The following is a 13471-nucleotide window of genomic DNA, read 5'->3' as shown; positions in this document are numbered from 1 at the left end:
AGGAAGGATGGATGGAGACATGGATGGATGGGGGAGAGGAAGGATGATGGATGGGGGAGTGGAAGGATGGATGGAGACATGGATGGGGGAGAGGAAGGATGAAGACATGGATGGATGGAGACATGGATGGATGGATGGGGGGAGTGGAAGATGAGTCCTGTGATGTGATTGGTTGCCCTAGGTGATATCAGACGAGTACTGTGATGTAAATGGTTGCCCTGGGTGAGCTCAGATGAGTCCTGTCATCAGATTGGTTGCCCTGGTTGAAATCAGGCCAGGTCCTGTGATGTGATTGGTTGCCCCGGGTGAAATCAGGTGAATCTTGTCACCCGATTGGTTGCCCTGGGTGATATCAGGCCAGGTTCTGTGATGCAATTGGCTGCCCCAGGTGGTATCAGGCCTGGTCCTGTAATGTGATTGGTTGCCCCGGGAGATATCAGGAGAGTCTTGTCACCTGATTGGTTGCCCCGGGTGATATCAGGCCAGGTTCTGTGATGTGATTGGTTCCCCTGGGTGATATCAGGCCAGGTCCTGTGATTGGTTGCCCCAGGTGATATCAGGGGAGTCTTGTCACCTGATTGGTTGCCCTGGGTGATATCAGGCCAGGTTCTGTGATCTCTAGGATATTGTCACTCACCATTCAGCCGGGTCTGTCGGTTGGCTCTCACCCTCAGGAAAGTCTGCAGAGGAATAAGAGACAGAAAGGAGAAGAGGTGAGATCGGATTGCAGAGGACATCACACAGAACCCCCTCCTCCCCGCCCCCAACACACAGATGTAAACAAACCCACTTCCTCTTTGCGTTCACTCTGCATGGCGGCTGACACCCCAGTCTGTCATAGCCGGGCTGAGCGGGGCCCCACTACAGCCGTCCAGGGCCCCCGAGAGGATGGCGGCGGATTCTCCGACGTCTCCTTACAGCCAGGAGCCGCTCGCCGCGGGCGCCATCTTTACTGCGGTCATGTGACCGCTTCACGCTGGAATGAGGGCACGTCTACGTGAGGACGCCGGCAGCGTGACTATGGCAACCATAAGGCGGGAAATCCAGACTTTACTATAGAGTAGAGACGGGGAAGAGAGACCGTCTGATGCTGAGAGCAGCCCTGTGATATCAATGAATGTACTAATACCCCTCACACATCATATAATGGCCGCACTGTGATATCAATGAATGTACTAATACCCCTCACACATCATATAATGGCCGCACTGTGATATCAATGTACTAATACCCCTCATATACCCCTCACACATCATATAATGGCCGCCCTGTCATATCAATGTACTAATACCCCTCATATATCCCTCATACATCATATAATGGCCGCACTGTGATATCCATGTACTAATACCCCTCATATACCCCTCACACATCATATAATGGCCGCACTGTGATATCAATGTACTAATACCCCTCATATATCCCTCACACATCATATAATGGCCGCCCTGTGATATCAATGTACTAATACCCCTCATATACTCCTCACACATCATATAATGGCCGCACTGTCATATCAATGTACTAATACCCCTCATATACCCCTCACACATCATATAATGACAGCCCTGTGATATCAATGTACTAATACCCCTCATATACCCCTCACACATCATATAATGGCCGCACTGTCATATCAATGTACTAATACCCCTCATATATCCCTCATACATCATATAATGGCCGCACTGTGATATCCATGTACTAATACACCCCTCATATATCCCTCACACATCATATAATGACAGCCCTGTGATATCAATGTACTAATACCCCTCATATACCCCTCACACATCATATAATGGCCGCCCTGTCATATCAATGTACTAATACACCCCTCATATATCCCTCATACATCATATAATGGCCGCAATGTGATATCAATGTACTAATACCCCTCATATACCCCTCACACATCATATAATGGCCGCCCTGTCATATCAATGTACTAATACCCCTCATATACCCCTCACACATCATATAATGGCCGCACTGTGATATCCATGTACTAATACACCTCATATACCCCTCACACATCATATAATGGCCGCCCTGTCATATCAATGTACTAATACACCCCTCATATATCCCTCATACATCATATAATGGCCGCACTGTGATATCAATGTACTAATACCCCTCATATACCCCTCACACATCATATAATGGCCGCCCTGTCATATCAATGTACTAATACCCCTCATATACCCCTCACACATCATATAATGGCCACACTGTCATATCAATGTACTAATACCCCTCATATACCCCTCACACATCATATAATGGCCGCACTGTCATATCAATGTACTAATACCCCTCATATACCCCTCGCACATCATATAATGGCCGCCCTTTCATATCAATGTACTAATACCCCTCATATACCCCTCACACATCATATAATGGCCGCACTGTCATATCAATGTACTAATACCCCTCATATACCCCTCACACATCATATAATGGCCGCCCTTTCATATCAATGTACTAATACCCCTCATATACCCCTTACACATCATATAATGGCCGCACTGTCATATCAATGTACTAATACCCCTCATATACCCCTCACACATCATATAATGGCCGCCCTTTCATATCAATGTACTAATACCCCTCATATACCCCTCACACATCATATAATGGCCGCCCTTTCATATCAATGTACTAATACCCCTCATATACCCCTCACACATCATATAATGGCCGCCCTTTCATACCAATGTACTAATACCCCTCATATACCCCTCACACATCATATAATGGCCGCACTGTCATATCAATGTACTAATACCCCTCATATACCCCTCATACATCATATAATGGCCGCCCTATCATATCAATGTACTAATACCCCTCATATACTCCTCACACATCATATAATGGCCGCACTGTCATATCAATGTACTAATACCCCTCATATACCCCTCATACATCATATAATGGCCGCCCTGTCATATCAATGTACTAATACCCCTCATATACTCCTCACACATCATATAATGGCCGCACTGTCATATCAATGTACTAATACCCCTCATATACACCTCACACGTCATATAATGGCCGCCCTGTGATATCAATGTACTAATACCCCTCATATACTCCTCACACATCATATAATGGCCGCACTGTCATATCAATGTACTAATACCCCTCATATACCCCTCACACATCATATAATGGCCGCCCTGTCATATCTATGTACTAATACCCCTCATATACCCCTCATACATCATATAATGGCCGCACTGTGATATCAATGTACTAATACCTCTCATATACCCCTCACACATCATATAACTGATATATCAATGTACTAATACCCCTCACACATCATATAATGGCCGCACTGTAATATCAATGTACTAATACCCCTCATATACCCCCCTCACACATCATATAATGGCCGCACTGTCATTTCAATGTACTAATACCCCTCATATACCCCCCTCACACATCATATAATGGCCGCACTGTGATATCAATGTACTAATACCCCTCATATACCCCTCACACATCATATAATGGCCGCACTGTGATATCAATGTACTAATACCCCTCATATACCCCTCACACATCATATAATGGCCGCCCTGTCATATCAATGTACTAATACCCCTCATATACCCCTCATATACACCTCACACATCATATAATGGCCGCACTGTGATATCAATGTACTAATACCCCTCATATACCCCTCATATACCCCTCACACATCATATAATGGCCGCCCTGTCATATCAATGTACTAATACCCCTCATATACCCCTCACACATGATATATAATGGCTGCCCTGTGATATCAATGTACTAATACCCCTCATATACCCCTCACACATCATATAATGGCCGCCCTGTCATATCTATGTGCTAATACCCCTCATATACCCCTCACACATCATATAATGGCCGCCCTGTCATATCAATGTACTAATACCCCTCATATACCCCTCACACATCATATAATGGCCGCCCTTTGATATCAATGTACTAATACCCCTCATATACCCCTCACACATCATATAATGGCCGCATTGTGATATCAATGTACTAATACACCTCATATACCCCTCACACATCATATAATGGCCGCCCTGTCATATCAATGTACTAATACCCCTCACACATCATATAATGGCCGCCCTGTTATATCAATGTACTAATACCCCTCATATACCCCTCACACATCATATAATGGCCGCCCTGTTATATCAATGTACTAATACCCCTCATATACCCCTCATATACCCCTCACACATCATATAATGGCCGCCCTGTGATATCAATGTACTAATACACCCCATATACCCCTCACACATCATATAATGGCCGCCCTGTGATATCAATGTACTAATACCCCTCATATACCCCTCACACATCATATAATGGCCGCCCTGTCATATCAATGTACTAATACCCCTCATATACCCCTCATATACCCCTCACACATCATATAATGGCCGCACTTTAATATCTATGTATTAAAACACCTCACACATCATATAACATTGTGGGGGGGGGGGGGTCTGTAGTCTAGTCCTAAGCTGACCACGCTGCTCAGTATAGTGAGTGAGCGTTGTCACCCTAGGACAGGAAGTGTGTTACTGGCGGGATCACCGGGTGAAAATGAAGGGTAAATCCTGATAATTAATGCAGCCGTCACACCTAACGTCTCGTAGGCTGTAATATATAAATATCTGAAGTAAATGTCATGTTCCCTTCTTTATTCTGCGCAGTGTATTTGGCGTTGGATTACAATGACCCTCAAACACAGAACATCACAAAGTGGATTATCTAGAATTTCAGCAGCTTGCAATTCAATGAACACATGCTTGTTCCTCCCCCCTGTGCCCCGCTGTCCTTGCCAGATGTGTTAATGGCATTAAAACCTTTTCCAGATCACATCCACATCGCAGCGTCACAGCGCCACAGCGTCACAGCGCCTGCTATTTATAAACCCGCTACGCAGGATTTTCACTAATAACCTTCATCCACTCCTCATTCACTCCTCATTCACTCATCATCCAATCCTCATTCACTCCTTATTCCCTCCTCATTTCCTCCTCATACACTCCTGTCGGGGGTCCCACACTGTGCGCTGTAGTTCCACCCACCGGTCCATGCATCCCTGGTGTTTTCCTCGCTGTGCGCTGTAGTTCCACCCGCCGGTCCGTACATCCCTGGTGTGTCCCTCGCTGTGCGCTGTAGTTCCACCCGCCGGTCCGTACATCCCTGGTGTGTCCCTCGCTGTGCGCTGTAGTTCCAGCCGCCGGTCCCTGGTGTGTCCCTGCAGTGACTTAGGGGGGTCATTGTATAAACCATTCGCTGTACTGATGTCTTAAGCATTCATAAGACACCTCAAATGTTTATCTTCTATGATCAGCAGCGCCATCTAGTGGCCATAATGCAGTATTTTATTTATTTATTTTTTATTTGAGGAAAATACCTCATTATGGCCAATAGATGGAGCTGATGCTGGCAGGAAGTAATCATATAACACACAGTACAGCGGGGGGGGGGGGGGTCTGGTATTATTCCTCTTTTATTTTATGGGCTTTAATCATTTATTTATTTATAAGGGACCGTTCTGATTTGACATGATGCAGTGGAAGGGAGGGGTCCAAGCATTGTAAGGGTGCACCCCCCGATCCCCGTCCAGCGGAGTGATTATTCGTTCCTGTGAATCGGATCCTTGGATGATCCTTGTGTCAGGATTGGGAGAGACACCTCGTTTCCCCGTTCTGTGTAACAGATACAAATGTTTCCCGCCTGCAGACGGGGACTTTTCTATATTTAGTGGTTTGCAATTCCACACTTGTCAGCCACGGAGAGGCGTAGATCCGCCAGGCTGTCTGTACTAATGGCTCTCAGACGGGGGATGGGGGGGGGTGTCAGTCCCTCTGCAGTGACAGCGATGTGTAGGAAGCCGCACTCTCTATGAGCTGGACCGCATCCATCTAGCGGGTGCCGGCGCTCCCATCACTCAGGGGGGTGCAGTGACACTCGCAGTGACAGCTCAGACATGGCAGAAATCAAACGCTCTCCCTGTTCTGCAGAGACGCGGCGGAGGAAGAGCGCCTGCGATTTGCTGTCGCCGCACAGCGATACAGCAGAGCTTTATTATAGGGAGAGCCGGGAGCCGGCACTGCATGGTAATTATCTGTACAAGAGATTATTAGACATGGTCCTTCCACATTTCATACCCTCCTTTATTACAGCTGCACATTCTTCTTCCTTCTTTGTATGAAGTCACAGAGATACAGCAGAGCTTTATTATAGGGGGAGCCCGGAGCCGGCACTGCAGGATCATTATTAGACATGGTACTTCCATATTGGATATCCTCCTATATTACAGCTGCACATTCTTCTTCCTTCTTTTTCTTTGTATGAAGTCACAGCGATACAGCAGAGCTTTATTATAGGGAGAGTCCAGAGCCGGCACTGCAGGAGGATAATCATTGGCCATGGTCCTTCCATACTGGATATCCTGCCCTCTGCGAAGTCTATGTCACCAGTGCCTCCCAGCTGCCCCCAGGGAAGGCTACATCACCAGTGCCTCCCAGCTGCCCCTAGGGAAGGCTACATCACCAGTGCTTCCCAGCTGCCCCCAGGGAAGAGGGCGCCACCAGTGCCTCCCAGCTGCCCCCAGGGAAGGCTACATCACCAGTGCCTCCCAGCTGCCCCCAGGGAAGGCTACATCACCAGTGCTTCCCAGCTGCCCCCAGGGAAGAGGGTGCCACCAGTGCCTCCCAGCTGCCCCAGGGAAGGCTACATCACCAGTGCCTCCCAGCTGCCCTCGAGGAAGGCTACATCACCAGTGCCTCACAGCTGCCCTCTGAGAAAGCGTTATCACCAGTACCTCTCAGCTGCCCTCTTAGAAGGCTATGTCACCAGTGCCTCCCAGCTGCTCCCAGGGAAGAGGGCACCACCAGTGCCTCCCAGCTGCCCCAGGGAAGACTACATCACCAGTGCCTCCCAGCTGCACCAGGGAAGGCTAAATCACCAGTGCCTCCAAGCTGCCCTCTGAGAAAGCATTATCACCATTACCTCCCAGCTACCCTCTTAGAAGGCTATGTCACCAGTGCCTCCCAGCTACCCTCTTAGAAGGCTATGTCACTTGTGCCTCCTAGCTGCCCCCATGGAAGGCTAAATCACCAGTGCCTCCCAGCTGCCCTTTTAGAAGGCTTCATCACCAGTGCCTCCCAACTGCCCCCTGGGATGACTATGTCACCAGTGCCTCCCAGCTGCCCTCTGCGAAGTCTATGTCACCAGTGCCTCCCAGCTGCCCTCTTGGAAGGCGATGTCGCCAGTGCCTCCCCGGTGCCCTCTGAGAAGGTCATGTCTTCACTGCCTCCCAGCTTCCCTTTTAGAAGGCCATGTCACCAGTGCCTCCCAACTTCCCTCTTAGAAGGCCATGTCACCAGTGCCTCCCAGCTTCCCTCTTAGAAGGCTATGTCATCAGTGCCTCCCAGCTGCCCCCAGGGAAGGTTACATCACCAGTGCCTCCCAGCTGCCCCCCAGGAAGGCTACATCACCACCAGTGCCTCCCAGCTGCCCCCCAGGAAGGCTACATCACCAGTGCCTCCCGGCTGCCCCCCAGGAAGGCTACATCATCTATATATACTGTACAGTGTGGGTCATGGCAACCCTTCCCAGCACCAGTGTCTTCCCTCAGAACAGAGCACAACAGGGTTAGAGCAGGTACACTTCACTTTATTAGGCATCTACAATAGAACATGGTGCCATTCCGCAGCCCCTCACCCTCAAACTGCCCCCCCCCCCCCCACTTACCTGAATGACAAGTTTCTACTTCCCTGCAGAATTCTGAGTATTTTTTAATTCAGCTCCGCCCATACAACCTCATCATCCATTCACAGATCCATTCACGGAGATCTATGAATGGGAAAAAAACATGGCAGAGGGACTCGTAGTTCTCACTGGAACACAAGCGTGATGACGTCACTGCACTCGTAGTCCACTGATTTATTTATTTTTTCTTCCAAAGAGTTTTTATTGAAACATTTGTAACAAAAGTTACAAATCATTAGAATGAGGAACAAAGTGAAGCCCATCGATGACTTCCTTCAGCTCCCGGAGGAATAATCTGCAGACTGTGTATTGCACACTGATTGAGGATGCAATGCTCTGCAGGCCCCAATGCAACCATACAGAACCACTGGAGGTGTGTTGGGAAGACGGATGGGTGACCGGTCCGTGCAACAAGAAATGCGATCTCAAGTACAGATAGAAGCAATTCCTACAAAATTAGAGACAAAGGAGCTGGAAGCTTCCTAAAGGAACATTTCACTTTTTGTAAAAATAATAATAAATACACATTTTTTATTTTTCAGTGTGGGTGCATTTTATTATTATTTTTTTTTTCAAAAAGTGAAATATTCTTTTTAAATTAGAAACAATTTAGTTTTTTTTTTTTTTGCATTGAATTGACTAGGGGGCATTTTTGCACTGAAGTCAATAAGATGCGATTCTGCATTGAAGTCAATAAGATGAGATTTTGCATTGCAGTCACTAGGGGGCGTTTTTTGCATTGAAGTCAATAGGATGCAGCATGCCATTATCCGCACCTTTTTTTTCCCAGAATGCACTTGACCAAAACTGAAGCAGACCGTTTTTAAAAAACAATTTTAAAATGTAATTAACGTGGTTCGCATTTTTGCATTGAAGTCAATGGGATGCAACTTTGCAATGAAATCAATGGGAGTCAGCTGCCGCTGGCTGACACAGGGGAGCCGGATCATGTGACCAGAGCGGGCTGATGATAGGTACGTTTATACATCGATCTTACACAGGTTAGTCAGCGTAGGTGCTAGGAGGGGGGAAGGGACAGTTTAAGGCTAGTTAGGTGTAAGCTGGAATCCCACTTTAACTGTGAAAGCACTGTAATTACTCAGATTTGATTGGCATCAGCCTCTCGTAGTCCCTGTACAGCAGAGCTCAGACTGGGAGGTGGTGAAGCAGCCCAATGAGACAATAGGTTGTGCTTCAGTGCTCATGTGCTAAGAAGGGACAATAGCCTGCTGCCCATATATTCACTGACAGGTTTTTCTTATGGACACCTGGCAACCCTGCCTGGGTACAACCTCCATGGGGGTCACTGTTGCCTGGGGAAACGGGGCAACTGAAATCTGGGGGGGGGGGCACAGCCCCCCCCAGCACCCCCCCTTGATCTGGTCTTGAGGGACATGTTGGTAGGCACTCAGGGGGATCCCCCCAGCACCCCTCCCTAGACCTGGGAATGAGGGACATGTTGATAGGCGTTTGGGGGGACCCCCCCCCCCAGCACCCCTCTAGATCCAGCCATGAGCGACATATTGATAGTAGCTCAGGGGGACCCACCCCAACACCCCCCTAGATCCAGCCATGAGGTCAAGTTGATAGGTGTTCGGGGGACCCCCCCAGCACCCCCCCTAGACCTGGCCATGAGGGACATCTTGATAGGTGTTCAGGGGGACTCACCCCAGCACCCCCTAGATCCAGCCATGATGGACATGTTGATTGGCATCTAGGGGGACCCCCCAGCATCCCCCCTTAGATTTGGCCATGAGGGACATGTTGATAGGCATTTGGGGAACCCACCCCAGCACCTCCCCTGGATCCGGCCATGAGGGACATGTTAATAGGCATTTGGGGGGACCCACCCCAGCACCCCTCTAGATCAGGCAATGAGGGACATGTTGATAGGCATTTGGGGGGACCCACCCCAGCACCCCCCTGGATCCGACCATGAGGGACATGTTGATAGGCATTTGGGGGGACCCACCCCAGCACCCCTCTAGATCAGGCAATGAGGGACATGTTGATAGGCATTTGGGGGGACCCACCCCAGCACCCCCCTGGATCCGACCATGAGGGACATGTTGATAGGCATTTGGGAGGAAACACCCCATCACCCCCCCTGGATCCGGCCATGTTGCTAGGCATTTGGGGGGACTCACCCCAGCACCCCTCTAGATCAGGCAATGAGGGACATGTTGATAGGCATTTAGGGGGAACCCACCCCAGCACCCCCCCTGGATCCGACCATGAGGGACATGTTGAGAGGCATTTGGGGGGACCCACCCCAGCACCCCCTGGATCCGGTCATGAGGGACATGTTGATAGGCATTTGGGGGGACCCGCCCCAGCACCCCCCTGGATCCGGCCATGAGGGACATGTTGACCTGGACCTGGCCATGTTGCTAGGCATTTGGGAGGACACACCCCAGCACCCCCCCTGGACCTGGCCATGTTGCTAGGCATTTGGGGGGACCCACCCCAGCACCCCCCCAGGACCCGGCCTTGTTGATAGGCGTTCGGGGGAACATTTTTAAGGATGGGTTAGGCTTTAGCTGGAATTCCACTTTATTAATGTAATAATGAATTCCGACCTGCAGTAATTTGTATCTTTTCTATCTCCCCGGTGTTCATCTTTAAGAATTCTGCGTCTGACATTGTAACGCACAAACCTCATTGTACAGAAGGTCAGAGACCCGCCCCTTACACCCCGACTACCCCACCGCCTTAAAGGACTCCACCGCTGCGGCCTAATAACCAGCCAATCACTTTAGTCCTCAGCATTGCATGATTGCGTCACTTGGATGGCTGCGCACCTGGTATCTGTCCGAATGGTGGATGTCGTCTGTGGAGTGCGGCGAAGCCGTTGGCGATTCCCCTTCCCGCTTGATAGAAGCCGATAACAGCATTGACTGCGGAAGAAAAAGAGAGAAAAAAAAAAAGAATTAAAAAAAAAGAGGGCGATGAACATGTCAGACAAAATTTGACAGAAGCCAGAATTTTCCAACAAGCTTTTATGTACTATTTTTCGCGTGCACCCCCGCGCGCTATTGTGCCGTTCCGCCTTTCCCAAACACAAAGCTCTTTTGATCATTTGTCTGAGCGGAACATCTATGGAGCGTCTCCCGGCTCGATGGGGCATCAGCCAGCCAAGTGATCTCTTAGCCATAAAAAGGAATTGATCTTTAGTTTGAATGCCATTAACCAGTACAGAGCGCGGTAATTACAGGTCCCGGGCAGATTAAACTCTCCTCCTCGCCTTTTCTCTGCCGTTTAACTGCGGCTTCATCATAACTGCCAACCACGGGGCAGGAGAAGACCAGAACAGGTTAGAATAAAATAAAATAAGATCCAACAAAGAGATAATAAATTCCGAGCGCAACATTGTATCGTGAAAAATGGCTGGGAAGACGGGAAGTGGAACGCTATGTATCGGTTTTTATTTTGAGAGCGGCCCTGGGAAGAGCACGAGGGCCCATTATTCCGGCATTCTTCCCCAGCGCCATGGAGACGACCTCTAGAAAAAAAAAAAAAAAAACGGGGCTAAACTAATCCCGCGGATGTCAATCTCAGGCCCTCGTCTGCATGCGCCTGCAGTTCACATTAATAAACTGTCTATTTTTAAATGGTGTGGAAAGAACTTCAATTCTAAAGACCTGGCTGGCATGCTGAGTGCGGGGAGGTTCAGGACAAGCCACACCGTCCCCGACTCCACCAATGACCAGGGTGAGACACAGAGACCAGGCTGTCCAACCTTCACAACACAGAGGAACCCCGGAATTAACTTTCAGGTCTTGGGGAACCCCTGAGAAGAATTATATCTACACCTCAAAAGTACACTAATACACTATATTGTCAAAAGTATTGGGACGCCTGCCTTTACACACACATGAACTTTAATGGCATCCCAGTCTTAAGCCCCGTGCACACATGCCGATAATTGGCCGTGAATTTTTGGCCAACGTCCGATCGGCCGATTGTCGGCTTGTTAGTATGATGCTTCCGACAACCGACTCCGACTTTTCGGCCGAAAAAAATCTGGTGTGCAGGCTATAAAATTTTTGTTGGCCGTCAACACAAACGGCCGATTTTCCGACAGTCAGTACAGATTTCGGCAGACAAAAATCTGATGAGCAAGACTGGGCATGCTCAGAGAAGAAAAAACACAAAGAAAACAAACCAACACATGACATCACTTCTGAAGTAGATTTTTGCTGGCCAAGAAAATTCGTGTGCAGTCTAGGCACATTCCAACCAACAAAACACAACTTGGACAAAAGTCGGACGATCGGTCGGCCGATAATCGTTGCATGTAAAAGTATTGGGACGCCTCTCTATATACACTATATTACCAAAAGTATTGGGACGCCTGCCTTTACACACACATGAACTGTAATGGCCTCCCAGTCTTAGTCCGTAGGGTTCAATATTGAGTTGGCTCCACCCTTTGCAGCTATAACAGCTTCAACTCTTCTGGGAAGGTCGTCCACAAGGTTTAGGAGTGTGTCTATGGGAATGTTTCACCCATAAAAGCCCATCTGTGAGGTCAGCAATGACTAGCAGTCTCCGCTCTAATTCATCCCAAAGGTGTTCTATCGGGTTGAGGTCAGGACTCTGTGCAGTCCAGTCAAGTTCCTCCACCCCAAACTTGCTCATCCATGTCTTTATGGACCTTGCTTTGTGCACTGGTGCGCAGTCATGTTGGAACAGGGAGGGGCCATCCCCAAACTCCTCCCACAAAGTTGGGAGCATAAAATTGTCCAAAATGTCTTGGTATGCTGACGCCTTAAGAGTTCCCTTCATTGGAACTAAGGGGCCAAGTCCAACCCCTGAAAAACAACCCCCACGCCATAATCTCCCCCCTCCACCAGTGCACAAAACAAGGTCAATAAAAACATGGATGAGTGAGTTTGGGGTGGAGGAACTTGACTGGCCTGCACAGAGTCCTGACCTCAACCCCATAGAACACTTTTCGGATGAATTAGAGCGGAGACTGCAAGTCAGTGCCTGACCTTGTGGACGGCCTTCCCAGAAGAGTTGAAGCTGTTATAGCTGCAAAGAGTCACTACTGTGAGTGGGAAGAGGGGGAGCTGAGTTGTTGAGTCACTACTGTGAGGGGGAGCTGAGCTGCTGAGTCACTACTGGGAGCAGGAACAGGGGGAACTGAGCTGTTGAGTCACTACTGGGTGCAGGAACGGGGGGAGGGGGGGAGCTGAGCTGTTGAGTCACCACTGGGAGCAGAGCTGCTGAGCCACTACTGAAAGGGGGAACTGAGGTTTTGAGTCACTACTGTGAGGGGGAACAGGGAGAGCTGAGCTGTTGAGTCACTACTGGGAGCAGGAACAGGGGGAGCTGAGCTGTTGAGTCACTATTGGGAATGGGAACAGGGGGAGCTGAGCTGTTGAGCCACTACTAAAAGGGGGAACAGGGGGAGCTGAGGTGTTGAGTCACTACTGGGAGCGGAAACATGGTAACTGAGCTGTTGAGTCACTACTGGAAGGGGGAACAGGGGGAGCTGAGCTGCTGAGTCAAAACTGAGAGGAAGAGCTGGGATTTTAGGTCACTACTGGGAGCGGGAACAAGGGCAGCTGAGCTGCTGAGTCACTACTGGGAGGGATATCTGGGATTTTGAGTCACTACTGGGTGCGAGAACAAGGGGAGCTGAGCT

General features: G+C 49.0%; 1 protein-coding gene across 4 annotated transcripts in view; it reads right to left on the bottom strand.

Moving 5' to 3' along the window:
• RNF220 (ring finger protein 220) overlaps positions 1-13471 on the bottom strand; it is a 337403-nt gene that overhangs the window by 80091 nt on the left and 243841 nt on the right. For 2 of the 4 annotated variants that reach the window (XM_082265020.1, XM_082265021.1), the window contains exons 5-6: positions 10620-10715; positions 638-680 (exon numbers count right to left, since the gene is read on the bottom strand). In XM_082265020.1, coding sequence (XP_082121146.1) covers positions 638-680; positions 10620-10715 — 139 coding nt within the window. Of the gene's footprint in view, positions 1-637; positions 681-790; positions 968-10619; positions 10716-10825; positions 11128-13471 lie in introns of those variants that run through there. The other 2 variants (XM_082265022.1, XM_082265023.1) reach the window with 2 other exon arrangements.

The sequence above is a fragment of the Pelophylax lessonae genome (assembly GCF_965119305.1).
Source record: "Pelophylax lessonae genome assembly, chromosome: 8".
NCBI lineage: Eukaryota > Metazoa > Chordata > Amphibia > Anura > Ranidae > Pelophylax > Pelophylax lessonae.
This window is presented reverse-complemented; position numbering and strand designations above follow the sequence as displayed.